Source organism: Cinclus cinclus, chromosome 22 (assembly GCF_963662255.1).
Source record: "Cinclus cinclus chromosome 22, bCinCin1.1, whole genome shotgun sequence".
NCBI classification, from domain to species: Eukaryota; Metazoa; Chordata; class Aves; order Passeriformes; family Cinclidae; genus Cinclus; species Cinclus cinclus.
In genome coordinates, this window is record NC_085067.1 from 5509618 (window position 1) to 5527350 (window position 17733).

General features: G+C 58.2%; 1 protein-coding gene across 1 annotated transcript; it reads left to right on the plus strand.

Moving 5' to 3' along the window:
* Nucleotides 1-1559: 1559 nt before the first annotated feature.
* On the plus strand, nt 1560-17245 carry TMEM132E (transmembrane protein 132E). Its single transcript, XM_062507344.1, has 9 exons — nt 1560-1662; nt 5164-6064; nt 6942-7082; nt 10052-10244; nt 10794-10937; nt 14434-14639; nt 15250-15529; nt 15607-15798; nt 16217-17245. Exons 1-9 carry the CDS (start codon nt 1560-1562, stop codon nt 17243-17245), a joined length of 3189 nt encoding a protein of 1062 aa, XP_062363328.1.
* The last annotated feature ends 488 nt before the right edge of the window (nt 17246-17733 follow it).

The following is a 17733-nucleotide window of genomic DNA, read 5'->3' on the forward strand; positions in this document are numbered from 1 at the left end:
GGAATTCCCAGCTCATCCCTGCCGTGGCCACGGACAGATCCAGGAGCATCCCTGCATCCTGCTCTCCCCGCCGCACGCCAGGGGAAGGTGATTCCACATTTGTAACAATTATTCACTTAATTGAGTTCCAATTAGCTGGGACTGGATATGGAGGCTCTGGATGCATCAGAGGGAAGGGGGAGCTTGTTGGCATTTATGTCACCAAAACAAATTTCCAAGGCTCTGCCTGAAGGGAACATTTTGGATGTTTCCATGAGAGGGTCTACCTGTATTTTCTGTATTTAGTTTGTATTGAAATCCTGTTTTTTTTTTTACCCTGGGATTGTGGAGCTGAGACCGGCACATATTTGGGCTGGCTGAGTTTTGGGTAGAGGCCTGGAGGCTTCTTTGCTTTCTTTTTGTTGGTTTTCAGGGTGCTTGGAGGTGCTGACCTCACTGGAGTGGGAATGTTGGGTGGCTGCGGGATGAGGAGGGAAAGGATTCCCAGGAGAGACAAGGAGATTCTGAACCTGACCCTTCCCTGGGAGCTGGGACTACCTCCAGCTGACCACCTCCATCCAGATGTGGCACATCTAGAAGCTCCAGATGTGGCACATCCCAGGTGTTTGGGGCCACTGCCACCCCCGTTCCCCCTTTGTGCTTGGTTCTTATGGAAGGGGTGGTAAAGCCTGAGCCAGCAGATTTTGGGGCTTGGCCTGGGATCCACAGGATGCTCAGGGGAATGGGGAGGAAGCAGAGGGAAGTGAGATCCATGCTGGTGTCCAGTGGGGAATAGCCAGGCTGGATGTTCTCTTTGGGGCCCCCTCAAGGTTTTGAGGGGGAATCCATCACCCCACTGAATCCTCTGGGCGTGTCCTGCCATCACCCCCCTAAAATCATCACCTTGTCACCTGGAATGGCACTGGATCTGGGGATGAGGGAGCACTGGTGGGCACCAAAACCCCTCCACAGGAGCCCTGAGCTGGGCTGGGAGCTGGGCTGGAGCCCTCTGGGAGGGGACAGTGACACACCCTCCATCCTTCTCTTGGTATTTGGGGTGGATTTATCACTGTGGCAGCTCAAGTCACTGCTTTAGGGACAACCTTCCTGCCTCGTTCCAAGCTGGGACTGCCACAGAAGCCTGCCAGGAGAGCTGGGACTGGTGTCCCACACTGCATTGTTCAACCCATGGATCCACCGAGCCCCCAGTGCCACCCATTAACATCCAGATAGGTTTGAACCCTCCTGGGCTGACCTCAAACTTGGTCTCCCTCCTCTCCCTGTGTGCTTTCCCCCCATAAGTGGGGTTATAGCCCCGGGAGCCCCCGCTGTGTCCCACGGGATAAGCCAGGATAAAGCTCCCTCCTGGAGCGTGGCCTCAGTGATCCCTGGGGCCGACAGCTGGGGCTGGGCTAAGCTGGAGCTCAGCTCTGCTCTGGGCTCTGGAGCAGGGGAACAGCAGCATGAGGGTCTCCAGCCTCGGGACAGCAGCTGGGAGCGGGGATGGTGGGAGCAGGACGGGGAGGCTCTGCCTGGGTCCTGTTTTCTGGACATTCAGGGCAAGAAAGGAGAAGGTTGAGATGATGGCTCAGCCCAGGATGTCCATCAGCCTCCTCTCCCACGTGTCCACCAGGCTGTCCGAGCCCAGCATCCCTTGCCTCAGCAGTGGGGATGATGATGATGGTGACCTAAACCCGATGTTGGGGTTTGTGGTGCTGTTTTTCCAACAGTGAGATCCCCTGGCCGAGGTCTGGGATTTAAGGCAGGGCTGGAGGGTGCTGCCCCTGCCCCCACGTGCCCTCCCGGGTGGGCAGAGCAGCTCTGGCCCATCTGGCCCCGTGTCTGTGGCTGGCACGGGGCACATCTGGCAGGGCAGATGTGGGTGTCCACAAAGGGGTCACCAGTTGTGTGTTTACATCTCCCTCTCCCTGCCCAGGGACACAAGGGGAATACACAGGAATCCTTCCCCATCCTGCTGCGGGTGGCTCCTCAGCCCGGGGGGCTGGGGAAGCCCCCAGGCCAATGGGGACCTGGCCAGGCACAGGGAGCTGTGTTTTGGCTGGAGGTGCTGAGCTGCCAGGGTGGAAGGGCCATATGGGCCCCTCTGTGCTGGCCTAATAAACCCAGAATGCAGGTCAGGTGCTGCAAATCCTGCTCACCACAGCGGCAGCAGGGCTGCAGAGCAGAGCCAGCCGGCAGGGCTTAACCCTTCTGTCCCCCCAGGGCCGGCCAGAGGGGACGTGGGCCACCTCTCCTGCCGGGGGTGACAAGGGAGCAGGGCAGGGGCTGGGGACAGTGATGTGGGGACTGCAGTGTCCTGGACTGTGTTGTCTGTCTCCTTCCAGGCACCTTTCTTCCATCTCTTGAGCTGTTGGGACTTCCCTTTCCCCCTTTCCCCCTTTCCCCCTTTCCCCCTTTCCCCCTTTCCCCCTTTCCCCCTTTCCCCCTTTCCCCCTTTCCCCCTTTCCCCCTTTCCCCCTTTCCCCCTTTCCCCCTTTCCCCCTTTCCCCCTTTCCCCTTCCCTCATCCTGGAGCTGTTCTCTTGCTGTCCAGCCATTTTTGACCCCCATTCATCCTTTTCTCTCCCTCCTGCTTTATTCCCCCTTTTCCCCACCCAGCAATTTCATCCACAGCTCCACGCACCTCCCGCCTCCCATCTCCTTCCCTCCTGTCCCTGTGGCTGGGATTCCAGGCTGGATGTGGCTGGGTTAGACCCTCTCCAGGCAGGATTAGTTTACGGCCAGGGAAGGGAGGCGTCGCTCCCGTCCCCTCCCGGCCACAGATTAGAGCATCGTTTAAATGCATTTTGTCTAGGAAGGAAATCGCTTCCCTGGGTGCCGCCAATCCACCGGAGCTCAACTAATCATGGCCATGGCATTAATCTCCAACCGAGCCTGGCCCTGTCCCCGCCCCAGCTGGCACGGCTCGGTGACAGGGCCACCCCACGTGTCCCCATGGCAGCACCAAGACGAGTTTGGGAAGGGCTTTCCTCGTCCTGCTACACCCAACCTTCATTATCCATCAGGGGATCCCCACTGAGGAGAGGAGGAAGGAGCTGGGTGCTGGAGGGGCCAAATTGCTCCCAAACCCTGGTGCTTTAGCTCTCCCAGTGGGTGACAGTGGGTGTCCCTCAGCACAGGCACTGGGTGCTCGCTGGGGTGGCACGGAGCTTCTCCTGACCCCTACACAATGGGGACACCAGAGATTTTGCAGCACCTCGAGGATGGATTTTGGTTGGGGCTGTGCTGGGCTTTGAGCTGGGTGGGTTTTTTTTCGGGGTGGATTTTGCCGGTGAAATGTGCTGATCCTGCTCCGAACCCCGGAGGTTTGGAAAGGATAAAGTCTGATGCTGTTTCAGAGCAGGTTGAGCAAAGTCCCTGGAGCTCACCCAAGCAGCTCCAGCTCACCTTGCTCCAGCTCCTGGATCCTTCTCCTCAGATAATCTCATACCTTGGAAAAAAATCCCCTTTTCCACTTTTTGGGGATGGCAAGAGGATGCAAACCTTCACCTTTCACAGCAGAAAACAACTTCCACGAATGACAAGAGCAGGAAGCCCCTCGGTGCTGGTATTGCTGAGCAGAGGGGCACCCATGGGTGCTTCCCAGGGTTTAGCACCGATCCTGCAGCTCCTGGCTCCCTGGGAGATGGGAAAAGAGCAACGGGGTGGCAGCGGCCGGAGCTGTTCCACAGCATCCCCACAGCCCCGGGGAATTCTCGCTCTGGCTCCGGGACAGCTTCGGTCCCGGGACGGAAGGAATGATGGAAGGAATTCTGCCTGTCCCGTGTGCAGTGTTAATCCTTTTACGAGCCCTCTAAGGTGCCTAACTCCCCTGTGCAGCACAGCAGACACCACCCCGGCCTGCCCGGGGGTTCTTCCATCCTTTGAGCCCCGAGGAAAGTGGCTGGGGTGACTTTCAGGCTGAAAAAAAAAAAAACCCAAACCAAACCTGCGGGTCCTGGCACGCTCCAAAGCCCCCGCGGGGAAAGGAGGGGGCTGAGTCATTCCCGGGAGCGCAGCCGTCACATCCACATCTCCGCTCGCCTTTTGACACCGCTAATTTGGGCTCTGCTGCTCTGGAACCGCTTGGGAGCGGCTGCAATCAGCGCCGCGAACCGGGGATGAGGGAAGCCGACAGGGGATCCAGCCCTCCTGGGAATTCCTGGCAGCCGCTGGAGAAGGCAAAGACCTTGAGATGTTTTCCAGGCTCCCGCAGCTGCCAGCACAACGAGTGCCGGGCTCCGGCTCCGCACCGGCCGCCGTTCCCGGGAAGATTTCCATGGGTTTTCCTTCTGCTTGTAGTGGGGTAACCGGATCCTTCCGAGGGGTTCGGGCAGCTCTGCCAGTCATGGGGTTATTTTTTTAAGGGAGAAATTATTAAAATGAAGGACAAAAGAGGATTTCTGAAGGGAGCTGGGCGCTGCTGGGTGTTGCACAAGGTGGCACCAACAGCATCTGTGTCACTTTTCCACCAGGTCTGGAAAATTTTGGTTTGGGCCAGGTTTATCACATGGGGACAGTGCAGTGTGGGTGACACTCCTGGATAGGTGACATGTGACAGTGGCTGTGACACCACCCTTAAGGCAGGTGTGGGGACAGAGCAGGTCTGGGGGTTGATTTAGGAGCCAGCCATGGTGTGGGCAGGTAGATGTAGGCAGCCAGCTTCCCTGGGAGTTGGAAGCAGGAGGAAAGCCTTGATGAGAATAAATACGTGGTGAGTCTGCCAACCAAAAATTTACGTGGATGTAACTTTTGGTCATGAGCCTCTGGAGAAACTCAACTTCTGTGCCTTGGGAAGCAGGGATGAAGCTGGGATGAGACCAGCAGTGTTTTTGTAAAAGGGTTTGTGCTGGTTCAGGCAGTGCTGGGGTGGGTGGCCAGGGACAACACATGGCTGGATGTGGCTTCAGCATACTCTGGACACCCCATCCCATGGTGAGGGTGGCTTTGATGAGGCTGCTGCCACCTGTCAGGAGGCACAATCCTGTTCGAGGTCCTGGCACCTTCTGCATTTTTGGTTTGTGGGACAGAAACCCAGCCAGCCTCTTGCTGCCCTTCTCAGAGGTTTGGGGGCTTAAACTCCAACTCCTCTTTGTTCCACTCTTGCCTGGATCAGTGTTCCGTGCTCAGGAGCTGCTCTGGAGGGAGATGCCCATGTTAACCTGCACTGTCCATCCCTCTGCAGCCCACGCCAAGGGCCCGGCCCCCAGCCCCGAGCCCGCCGAGCCCCCTGGTGCCATCCTGCTGCCCGTGAGCTACCGCCTGTCCAACACCCGCCTGGCCTTCTTCCTCAAGGAGCTGGGAGCCAGCCCGGTGAGCAACGGCAGCGCCCCTCTGCAGCGCTCCGAGCCCTTCGTCGTCTTCCAGACCAAGGAGCTGCCCGTCCTCAACGTCACCCTGGGACCCTTCAGCACGGGGCTGGTGCTGCCCAAGGAGCACCTGCAGCCCTCCAGCACCCTGGAGGTGCCCGACCGCCTCACCGTCAACTGGAAGGTGCGCGCCTTCATCGTGCAGCCCCGGCTGGTGGCCAGCCAGCCCGTGGTCCAAGTGCTCTTCTACGTGGCCGGCCGGGATTGGGATGACTTTGATGTGACGGACCGGCTGCCCTGCGTGCGGCTCCACGCCTTCCGCGATGCCCGAGAGCTCAAGAGCTCGTGTCGGCTGCGGGGCAGCCTGGCCATGTGCCTGGTGCAGGCTGAGCTGCCCCACGCCTGGTTCGGTCCCTCGGCAGTGCCGCTGGGCAGGAGGAAGAGCCCCGAGAGCCTGGAGCTGGTGCCGGGGGAGAGCCAGCAGGCTGAGCTGTACTACACCCTGCACGCCCCCGATGCTGCCGGGCAGTGCCTTGGGGACACGGGTGGTCGCCGTGGGGCTGGCGGGGCTCGCACCGAGGGTCCCACGCAGCACCCGCTGCTGCGCATCGGCAGCGTCAGCCTCCTGCAGCCCCCGCCCGGGCCCGCCCTGCAGGAGCATCACCTGGATGGCAACGTCTTCATCCGCCTGCCCGACAAGCCCCTGAAACCGGGGGAGGTGCTGAGCATCCTCCTCTACCTGATGTCCAACTCCACGGTGGAGCACTTCACCCTCCGGTGAGGCGCTGGGGCTCTTCCCGCTCCCTTTTCCAAAGGGTGGTGGTGAAAAAGCAGCTGTGGGCAGGAGGGAGTGGGTTGGGAGGACGCGGGGTTCATAGGATTTGTGCTGCAGGCTGGAGCAGGTCTGAAAGCAGGGCCGGAGCAGTCCCTGGAATGTGGTTTTGCAGTGGGAGCTTCCTGCAGAAAAGGGAAGGGCTGTCCACACAGGACATCTCTGCCCTGGCACTGTGCACTGCTGCTTTTGCTCTCCCAGTGTTCCCAGTTGCACTGGGGTTTGCCAGCAGCTGTGGGTTTATTCCCAGCCACTTTGGGGACAAGGTGTGGTACGGCCTTGGGGCTGCTGTGGACAGAGGGGGTCCCCCTTATCCCCTCTTGCTGCTCCAGAACCAGATGGGAGCAGGATGGGCTGGTGGGCAGGAGGCGCTGAGAACCCCAGTGTATGGCCAGGTGTGCAGGGGGGACCCCCATTGCTGCATGTTCCTAAAGATGGGGACACAAAACCTGGCCACATCTCTTCAGAGGGCACTTGCAAGTGTCCCTGTGGCCTCTGGACCAGCAAAGAGCCCTAAAATGGGGGATGTGATGCTCCAGACTTTCTTGTCCTTCACCCCAGGGATGCCCAGTGCCACAGGGGTGTTTCTACCCTGGGGTCAGCACTGGGGCTGGGGGTCCAAAATCCTGCTGGAGCAGTGATTGGAGGGGCAAAATTCCATGAAACAGGAGCTGGAATGTGCTGCTGGTACCAGCCTGGATGACGCTTCCCACAGCCTGAAGGGATCGGGTGAAAAACTCCTCCTGTGCCATGGCAGAGTACCCCAGGCGATCCTGGAGTGCCTGAGGGTGAGGATCCATCCCTGACTGTCGCTCTCTGCAGGGTGAAGGCCAAGAAAGGTGTGAACCTGCTCAGCACCAAGTCCAGGAGCGGGCAGTGGCTGGTGAGCTCAGAGCTGCTGACGGGTGGCAAACACTCCACTGCCACCGTTGATGTGTCCAGAGTGGATGGAGCCGGGCCCAGGTAAGGGCTGCACCTCTGGGAATGCCAGGGAAGTGCTGGGATTTGGCCTGGAGCAGTTCTTCTCCCCCAGGGTCAGGGTGGCTGCAGTGCCACGTGGATGCTGGCAGGGGAAACTGAGGATTTTGGGGCTGAGCTGTGAAGCCATGGAGGATTCCTTAGTCTGGGGTGGAAGAATTTTAATTTTTTATTGGGTTTTAATGGTGTGAGAAGCAGCAGCTCTTTGCTGTCTGTCCTGGTGTCTCCTCTGGAAAGGAAGGGGAGCAAGGCAAAGTCCCAGCTGAACCCTAAAGTGATGGATGAGTGTTGGATGGGGAGCAGGATCCAAGTCAGCACCTGAGACAGGCAGTTCTGCCCTGCTCTCACATTTCTGGGATGTTGGGAAAGGCTCAGATCAGTCAAGGAGAGCCCTGGAGATGGAATTGAGAATGATCTGAAGGAGAAAGAACCCACAAAGACAAGTTGAGACCCCAGAGGGTTCTCAGCCTGGAGAAGGGGAGATGTGAGACTGGCAGGACACAGCAGGAGAAGGCAGGGGATGAGCACAGGGTCAGAAACAGCAGCAGGAAAGATTCTGAAGTGCTGGAAAAGAGCAGTGATATCTCAGTCACTGTGCCTTGGGAAAAGGGACACAAGTGTCGCCAGGAGCTGCCTTAAAGCAGTGTGATGTGCCCATGCCATTCCTGCCCTCTGTGATGGAAATCTTCCCACATCTCTGTCCCCCACCCCAAAACTGAGCAAAGCTGGGGTCAGACTTGGGAAAAAAGTGATCCTCAGCTCTGCCTGCTCTGGAGTGATCCCCAAAACTCTGCAGAACCCCTTTCTGACCAGGAGGGCAGATTTTCCTTCACCCCATCCTGCTGCTTCCAAAATGCACCCACAGCACCCAAACCCACAGTCCCATGGCTGATCCAGGAGTGTCCCCAGGGCCACCAGCCCCTTATCCCCTGCACACAGAGCAGAGCTGCCAGCAGCAGGATCCTCTCCCCCTTCCCCCTCTCCCACTGCCAGCACCGCTTCCAATCAGCCTGCAAAGGTTAGAGACAGTGGAGGAATTTAAAGTGATTACAATCACCTTTTAGACAAACAACTCCATCAAATATTAACGGAATGAAGAGGATGAATAACTCCAAACCATGTTGCCCTCCGGGCTGTGCAAACAGAGGATTTGCTGCGCTGGGGCTCTGGGGGTTTTTGGCAGCGCTGGCTGTGCAGGGAGGGGCTGTGAACCCTGAGCTTTGGGGTCAGAACGGCCAATTTGGGGTGTTTTACACCCTAGCAGATGCATCCTAAATTGTTCCCCCAATGTAGTTATCCCGGTTCTCTCTCTCTCTCTCTCTCTCTGTTCAGAGCAGATGATGCTGGGGGGGGGCAGAGGGTGCTGCATGGGCCTGGCAGTGCTCCTGGGACAGCTCTGGGCACCCCATGACAAGGGTTCCCATTGCCACACCACCTGTGGCTCTGCTCTGCCTTTGGACCAGCTCTGCTCTTCCCAGCCGGGTTTGATACTCCCAGCATTGGAAGAGCAGCCAGATCTGCTTTTCAGACCCTGTGGCCTTTGGTGATTCCCCTTGAACCCCTTGGGGCAGAGCAAGACTCCACCAGCCCCTGTGGATCAGCTCCACCTTGGCTGCTGTGGGATCAGGGAGAAGGGAGAAGGGATCAGGGCTTGCCATGGCCTGGAGCAGCTCCAGCTTCTTGCTCTCCTCTCTCCCTGCTCCCTGTCACTCATTAGATATTGATTACAGAGAAATGGGCTGTGCCCTGCATCCCCAGATCGATGGCACCTTCTCAATTGCTGCTGCACTGAGATGAAACTGGAGGCAGTCCTGGCTTCCCTTCCACTGGAATTTCATTTTTCCTCCCCCCCCCCCCACTGCTTCTGGGGGGCTTTTACCAGTGCTGTGGTTTGTAGGGGCTCAGAGGGGTGTTCAGTTTCTGGGGAGCAGTGAAGTTTGACTCGGGGCAGGGCTGAATCCTGAGTCACTCCAAGGATTTGCAGGGTCAGAAGCAGAGCTGAGGGCAGGACCAGCTCTGGGTTTGGTTGTAGGGACGGGGTGTAGGAGTAATTAATGCTGCTGCTGTGAAGTTGTGTCCAAGCCATGATGCAGATGGACACCAATTTGTCCCCTTAGTCTGGCACCACGTGCTGTGCTTGGCATCCTCTCCACCCTGTCCTGCCTTGGGGACAGCCCAGATGTCACTCCCTGTCCTTTAGCTCCATGTCCTGCTGTCCTCAGCCCTGGCATTCATTTGTGTGTATTTGCTGAGCTGATGTTCCAGGGCTGTTCTCCCCTGCTCATTCTGCCCACCTCTCCTGTCCCCTGCCCATCCTCCCTCACAGGCTGGGGACAGCCCTGTCCCATGTCCCAACTCAGGGCTGTCCCACCTGCTCCCTGGACTTGAAACTCTTTCTCCTGTGACTCAGTTTCCCCATGGGATCCCCTTGGAAGGCGCTGTAAAGTCACAGCTTGGGCTGAGCTCACGTGTTGACATTTCTTTGTCATTTCTGAGTGCTCTGGGTGTGGGACACTCAGGATCTGACCTGTGGGACATGAGTGTTCAGGCAGGAGCAGTAAATCCCTCGGTGCTGCTGGGAAGGTGGAGTGAGGGAGACAAGGCCAGCACCTGCAGCTGCCCACTGTCCCCTGAGACCATGGCCCACCCTGTGACGTCACCCAGCAGACCTGGCAGAGCTGGTGAGGGTTTTTTGTCCTGCTGTGAAAAACATTCCTCTCTCCCACTGGGGAGATTGCCGTGGGAATCTGCAGGATCCCATCGGAGCAGCCTCTGCAGAGGATGGGTCAGGGTTGCTGGGTTTGGGTGGCACCCACTGCACAGTCCCCCTTGGCAGCCTGGGGACACCAAGGAGACCTGCTGGGGATTCTCATGGCCTGGTGCTTAACGCAGGATGTCTGTGGGACCCGGAACAGCCACCTCACCGTGTCCCCTCCTCCTGTCCCCCTGCCCAGGGATGGGGACTCCTCGTCTGAGATCATGCAGCTGGATTTTGAGATGGAGAACTTCACCAGCCAGTCGGTGACGCGCCGCATAATGTGGCACATCGACTACCGGGGCCGCAACCCCCCACCCGACCTGGAGAAGGTGGTCACAGAGCTGACGGTCATCCAGAGGGACATCAGGGCCATCGTGCCCCTGGCCATGGTGAGCAGGTTCCTGACCTCAGCTGTTACCTGCTTTGAGGGGTTGGGACCTCCTGAGGGATTGACCACCTGCCCTATAGCACCTCATCATCCAATATCCATCCATCCATCCATCCATCCATCCATCATCCATCCATCCATCCATCCATCCATCCATCCATCATCCATCATCTATCCATCCATCATCCATCCATCCATCCATCATCCATCCATCCATCCATCATCCATCCATCATCCATCCATCATCCATCCATCATCCATCCATCATCCATCCATCATCCATCTATCCATCATCCATCCATCCATCATCCATCATCTATCCATCCATCATCCACCCATCCATCCATCATCCATCCATCCATCCATCCATCCATCATCCATCCATCATCCATCCATCCATCCATCCATCCATCCATCCATCCATCATCCATCCATCCATCATCCATCCATCCATCCATCCATCCATCCCACCCATGCCTGGGTCCCTCTCTGCCCCAGAAGGGACAGGCTGCCCTCTAACATGATGGTTCCCTTTCCATGCCACCCCCAGGACACAGAGATCATCAACACAGCCATCCTGACGGGGCGCACGGTGGCCATTCCTGTCAAGGTCATTGCCATTGAGCTGAGCGGCGGTGTCGTGGATGTGTCAGCCATGGTGGAGTGCAAGTCCAACAACGAGGACATCATCAAGGTGGGTGTGGGGAGGGGGGTCTCGTGACCCTCATGAATGCCTGGGGTTCTTCCAGGAGTGCTGACCACAACAGCTCCCTGGGCTGGGACTGGTGACTGAGCTGACGCGGCTCACAACCCCACCCAAACCAAGCGTCATCCTCTCTGTGGCTCCAGCCTGTGCAAGCTTCTCCCTGGGGTCAGCTTGGAGAAGGACAAGACGCTTTGTCACTGTCCCCAGAGAGGCCACGGGGTGCTCCCACGCTGGCAGCAGCATTAACTGTGGGTTATCACAACACTTAGTGCTGATAAGGGGAAATATTGTCACTGTGGGCTGAGCTGCACGTTCCCATCGGAGCCTGGAGTAATATTGATGTCCTGATTGAGTCAGGTGCCGGGCTGGGGGCTGGTGAGACAGGAATGATGGAGGGAAAAGAGGAGCTGAGGAGGAAGATCCAGGTGGAGCCCTGCCCTGAGGCAGCCCCTGATCCTCAAACCCTCCAATTTTTCCATCACCAGCCCTGTACATCCATATACATTTTTCCATTCCCAAATAAATCCATCTGCCCACCTGCCCATGTCACTCTGACACCATTTCCATCCGTCCATCCGCCCCCAGACATCATTCCCTTCTCCTGAACACCTCCCACCCCTCTCCCTGCATGCACCCAGCTCTCCCTTTCCATGCTCCTGCTGGGCTGGGCAGAGGCAGGGAAGGGGTCTGAATTCTCTGGGGGGGTTGTAGCTCCTTCTCCCCTTTGGGGTGATGGCAGATCCCTGTCCCTGCTAGGATTTGTTGTCCATGGGGCTGTGTCACCCACCGTGGGGGACATTCAGTGTCACAAAGTGCTTACTGAAGTTCTTGACTAAAACTCAGATCCGTGGGATTTACAGGACGGTCTCTAATTTATGGAGCCCAGTCCTCCCCAGTGTGATAAAACACTGGAGCAATAATACACTTCAGGATGGACTCCAAGACACTTAAACTGTTTAATGTGCTGCCTTTCTGCTCATAAATCTTTTGACACTCTGTCCCCAGACCTGGGGGGAGCAGGCACATGCCCAGGAGCTGGGATGAATAATGCAGGGAGCAGCCCTCCGGCCCCGGCTCCCATCCTGCCTGGAGCCCTGCACAATTTCTTGCTGAGTTATTTGGTGTTTTTGTTGGAGCTTCATTTCCGAGGGAGCTCTCAGTTACCTGCTGAGATTGGGGAGTATGATTGTGGTGTCAGGGCTCTAAACCTGCTCCATAAATCACAGCTTACGGAGTGGGATGTGCTATTTGTTACTGTAAATAATTTAACATGAGGGCGGGCTGGGGAGCTGCCTCTCCCCACTCTGGTGTGGCTCCCTGGTGGTTGCTCTCTTGTGTAACGTGGAGTTTGTCCTGGGATTCGTGTGGATGTGGCTCTGAAGGATGTGGTGGGAGAGCACAAGTGGGAGTTGTCATGCTCATCCTGTCATGCTCATCCCCTTCTGTGGTGACACAGGGTGACAAAGGTGTACAGGAGGACATCACCACTCAGAGTAGTACAGAAACCACCCCCTCTTTTTAAAATGCGTACTGACCTTGGTGGCCGTGGGGGGACACACAGGGAGTGGGAGATGTTCAGTCTCACCTGTGTGCCCCTTCTGAGAGCCCCACACTCCACATCCCCTGGAGAATCCCCCAGGAGCTCAATGGCACTGATCCTCAGGGACCCTGCTCACCCACAGCCACCACCAGGACCACGGTGGCTCTCCCCACTCCTGGGGTCTTTGGAGAACATGTGTCCCCTTGATCCCACGCCTGTCCCCGTGCCAAGCTGGGAACTCCTGGCCACAGCAGCGGAGGCAGCGGCGCCTTGGCTGGGAGCCCAGGCAGCCCTCAGCCTCTCTGTTGCTGACACCTCGCCGTAAATCCGGGAAGTTTCCCCGAACAAGCTTCATTTCCGAGCTAATCTGCAGTCATTCCATCTTCGGGACAGGCCTGGTGTGCAGGGATTTTTTTTGTTGTCACAGTTTCAACCCCCTCCTGGCTGCAAAGCAAGTGGTGCCCAGAAGGAGGTGCCGGGGGGGTTTATTAGCCAAGGTAATGCAAGCAGAGCCCATCGTGTTTATTGTGATAAATGGCACAATATCCAGAGATCCTCTGCTGCAGGATTCACCTGGGAGCTCATCTTTATTCAGGCACTGCCTCGCCACAGATGAGATTGTCTTGTCAGACTTGCTGAGCTGGTACCTCTGATAGGAAGACAAGGAACAAATCCTCCTGCATAGCCCTTCCCTCCTGTGCTCAGGGATGTCCCCAGGAGCCCAGGTGCAGGGATCTGCCTCCTCCACCAGCCCCAGGGGACCATGGACACCATGCGTGAGGCTCCTGGAGCTGTTGTAGAAGTCAAACCCTGCTGTGGACTCAGAAGTGCAAAACTCCTGCCTCTGTTTGCCCACAGGTGCTCAAGGAATAGGCTGGGAGAGAGACAGGGATGCTGTCACCTCTGCTGTCAGCTGCCTGCAGCCTGGCCTCAACCTTTTATCAACCATCGGAGAATCCAGGGATTCTCCACACTGGAAATCAGCTCTTGTGTGCTGCTGAGGTGTTCAGTGCTGCTGGCTGAGCAAAGGAGTTGTGCTCTTTTCCAGCATCCAACAAACAGGATGCAATCCCTGACAGGGCACCAGGGTTGGGCCATGGGGCTGCTGCAGATGAGGGGTTGGATTCCCCTTCTGGTTTTCTGCTGCCACTCTGTCTGGGAAGGAGCTGTCGACTGGTGACCTGAGCTCAAACACTGGGAGATGCTGCCTTGGTGTCCCCTGAGCTCCTTAATTGGCTCAGGTGGGCAGCAATGAATGACCCCTGCAAGATAGATTTGTTTTATAATTAATTTCACTAATGGCATTTGCATAAGTGGGAATTAAAAGAGGAGGAGCGAGAAGAGGAGCAGGAGGATTCATTCAGACCACAGGAATCTTGCTCTGGGGTGAGAAGGAGGGACAGGAATAAGTACCAGTGGGGACAGGCATGAGAGGAGCCTGTGCTCACTGCCTCCTCTGGAGGAGATTTTGGGGCAAATTTCCAGGTTGAGCAGTTTGCAACCTCTGTGAAGCACTCATGGATGCCTCCACCTCAGGGACAATTCAGTGTGGAGGCCAAAGAGAAACTGAAGCACCAAGGGGAGGTCCATGGTGAGGTGGGAGAGAGTGAGGGCTGGCTGGAGGACCTGTGTCAGGGGACACTTTGCAGGATGGACACAGGGTGTGGATGTGTGCCTGAGGAGGACATGGGTCAGGGGACATTTTGCACAGTGGACACGGATCTGTGGAAGTGTGCCTCAGGAGGACCTGTGTCACAGGACACTTTGCAGGATGGACATGGGGTGTGGACTCCCTCTGAGCAGGATCTCCAGGAGGAGGGAACATCCCTGCTCCAGAGGCTGGCATGAACTTGTTCCATGCCAGGTGACATTCTGCTCTTCCCGTCTCCTACCAGGATCTCTGCTGTGCCTACAGGACCATTCCCATCCTCTCTTGTCCCACAGGTTTCCAGCAGCTGCGACTACGTCTTCGTCAGCGGGAAGGAGTCGCAGGGCTCCATGAGTGCCCGGGTCACCTTCACCTACGAGCACCTGTCAGCCCCGCTGGAGATGACAGTGTGGGTGCCCAAACTGCCCCTGCACATCGAGCTCTCGGATGCCCGGCTCAGCCAAGTCAAGGGCTGGAGGGTGCCCATCCTGCCGGACAGGAGGTGGGTGCTGAGGAGCCTCACTGGGTGACCTGGAGAAGGCAATGTGGATGTGGTGGTCATGGGTTAATTGCCTTGCTCAGCTACTTCACAAGGAGGTTTTAAAGGTGGTGCAGGCAGAGACATCTCAGGGGTCTTCAGTGGAAAGGGGAGAGGTGATGGACACAGATTGTGGGGAAGGAAAAAATTTCACAGTGAGGTTGGTGGAGAACATCCCTCCTTGGCAGTGGTCAGAAGTTCCCTGGATGAAACTGGGAACAGGCAAGACCCCAAGTCCCTTTTTTGAGGTGTAGAGACCTCCAGGTGTCCATCCCAAACAGAGACGCCTTGTCCTCTCGTTTTAGTGGGCAGAGATGCTGGAGACCCTGCTGTTACCACGTCCTGCTAAATCCCTTGAGTCCCTCATGGACACTGGGCATCTTTTGCTCAGGAGCCACCTTTTTTTGGGGACATCACATTTTTCCTTGGTTGGTTACCTTTCCTGGGGGGGCTGAGGAGCCATAGTATGGGGAGCTTGACTGCACTGCTGTAATAGTTTGGATGGTAAAACCAGCACAACTACCCACCCACTGTCCTGTCCATCCATCCATCCATCCATCCATCCATCCCACAGGTCGGTACGGGACAGTGAGCACGAGGAGGATGAGGATGAGCGGAAGCAGAGCCGGGGCTGTGCCCTGCAGTATCAGCACTCCACACTGCAGGTCTTCACCCAGTTCCACACCACAGCTGCTGAGGGCACGGGCCAGGTGGTCACCATGCTGGGGCCGGACTGGCTGGTGGAGGTCACCGACCTGGTCAGCGACTTCATGCGTGTGGACGACCCGCGGGTGGCCCACTTGGTGGACAGCTCCACGCTGGCCGGGCGGGAGCCGGGCACCACCCTCTTCAAGGTACCCCTGGCCACCTCTCCCCCCTCTGCCAGCGTGGCTGGGGTGGCAGGAGGTGACAGGAACCTCGTCCCCTGCAGGTGGTGTCCCCGCTGGTGGAGGCGGTGCTGGGTGAGACGCTGGTGACGGTGGCAGAGGAGAAGGTCAGCATCACGGACCTGAAGGCCCAGGTGGTCTCCAGCCTCTCGCTGTCCCTCCACCCCAGCCCTGGCAACAGCCACACCATCATCGCCCGCACGTCCGTGCAGCAAACCCTGAGCTTCTTCAAGCAGGTGAGGCCAGGGGAGCATCCAGGCTTGGGGGGGATCTTGGGGTGCGATCCCTTCCTCCCAAATCCTGCCCATGCTCCAGCCCTCACAGCACCCACTGTCCTCATGACACCCTGGTGACCCCAAAACACCCCAGAAAGCTTCACAGAGGCCTAGACAGAACCGTGAGGGCAAAGGGGGAGGGATGGAATCCTGTACAGTTCCTGGCCAGCTTTGGCAGCCACATCTGGCACTGCTGGGATTTGACCTGAACCTGGCCAAGCATGGGGAAAGTGGAGAGAAGAATAGGGTGGGGAGAAAAACTAGGGACTGGTTGGAACAAGATGGATTATGGAGGGATAAAGGGTGAATTGCATGGGGGAATGGGCAAAGGTGGGACTGGCCTCGTGCTGGGCAACCGGTGCCTGTGTTGGTCCCGCAGGAAGCGCTGCTGAGCCTGTGGATTTCCTACAGCGACGGCACCACGGCCCCCCTGTCCCTCTACGACCCCAAGGACTACAACCTGGTGGTGAGCAGCCTGGACGAGAAGGTGGTGACGGTGACCCAGGACCGGGCGTTCCCCTTGGTGGTGGCGGAGAGCGAGGGCGCGGGGGAGCTGCTGCGGGCGGAGCTGGTCATTTGCGAGAGCTGCCAGAAGACCAAGCGCAAGAGCGTCCTCTTCACGGCCTTGGCCACCGTGCGCGTCCACTTTGGGTCCGAGGAGGACCCCACCTACGACTACGACCACGTGTCCAGCAGGCCGGGGCTGGGGGAGGCCGGGGCGAGCACCACCCTGCGGGCAGAGGTGGACAGGAAAGCGGACCCGAGCGAGGACAGCCGGATGTCCAGCGCGTCTCACCCAACCGAGGACTTCCCCACCATCCCCACCGGCTTCGTGCAGGTGACGCGGGGGCTGACGGACCTGGAGATCGGGATGTACGCCCTGCTGGGCGTCTTCTGCCTGGCCATCTTGGTCTTCCTCATCAACTGCATCGTCTTTGTGCTGAAGTACCGGCACAAGCGCATCCCACCGGAAGGCCAGACCAACATGGACCATTCCCACCACTGGGTCTTCCTGGGCAATGGGCAGCCCTTGCGGGCTCACAATGACCTCTCCCCGCAGCCCGAGAGCCCGGGGAACCCGCTGGAAAACGTGCAGACCTGCTGCCACGGGGACCACCACAGCAGCGGGAGCTCTCAGACCAGCGTGCAGAGCCAGGTGCACGGGCGCGGGGACGGCTCCTCGGGGGGCTCCACGCGGGACCAGAGCGAGGACCCGCTCAACTCACCCACCTCCAAACGGAAGAGGGTGAAGTTCACCACCTTCGCCACCATGCCCTCGGACGAGCTGGCCTACAACTCCATCCCCATCGCCGATGAGGAGGACTTGGAGTGGGTGTGCCAGGACATGGGGCTGCAGGACCCCGAGGAGCTCCACAACTACATCCGCAGGATCAAGGAGATCGCTTAACGCAGGGGCAGCGGGGACGGGGCGGGAGGGAGGGGCTGCCACGCTGTGCCATGCCGTGCCACGCCGTGCCACGCCGCGCCACCACGCTTCCCCGGGGCCGGACACCCGCGTTCGGCTCCTTCTTCCGCACATTTCACTTCCTCACCCTGTCCAGAGGCAACCCAAAAAGGCTGGGGGGGCCTTTTTACAGTTCTCACCCTTTCCCCACTGGTTCTCCCAGGGGAGGCAGCAGCACTCGCGTGGTCCCCCAGCCGCTGGCACGCAGAGGGGACGGGGTCACAGCTCAGGGTGTGCGTGTGGCCCTGCTGGCAGGAGGAGGCTGTGGGTCCTGCTGGGAACGGGCTGGGAGAGGGCAGAGAACCCGTTTCCCCCGAAGCCCAGCGGGGAGGTGGTGGGTGAGAACTTCCCAAGGGCCTCCCTCAGCCTTTGCTGCGCTCAGTTGCACAATTTTGGAGGTGAGTGCTGGGTCACCCCGTGGTTTTTGGGGT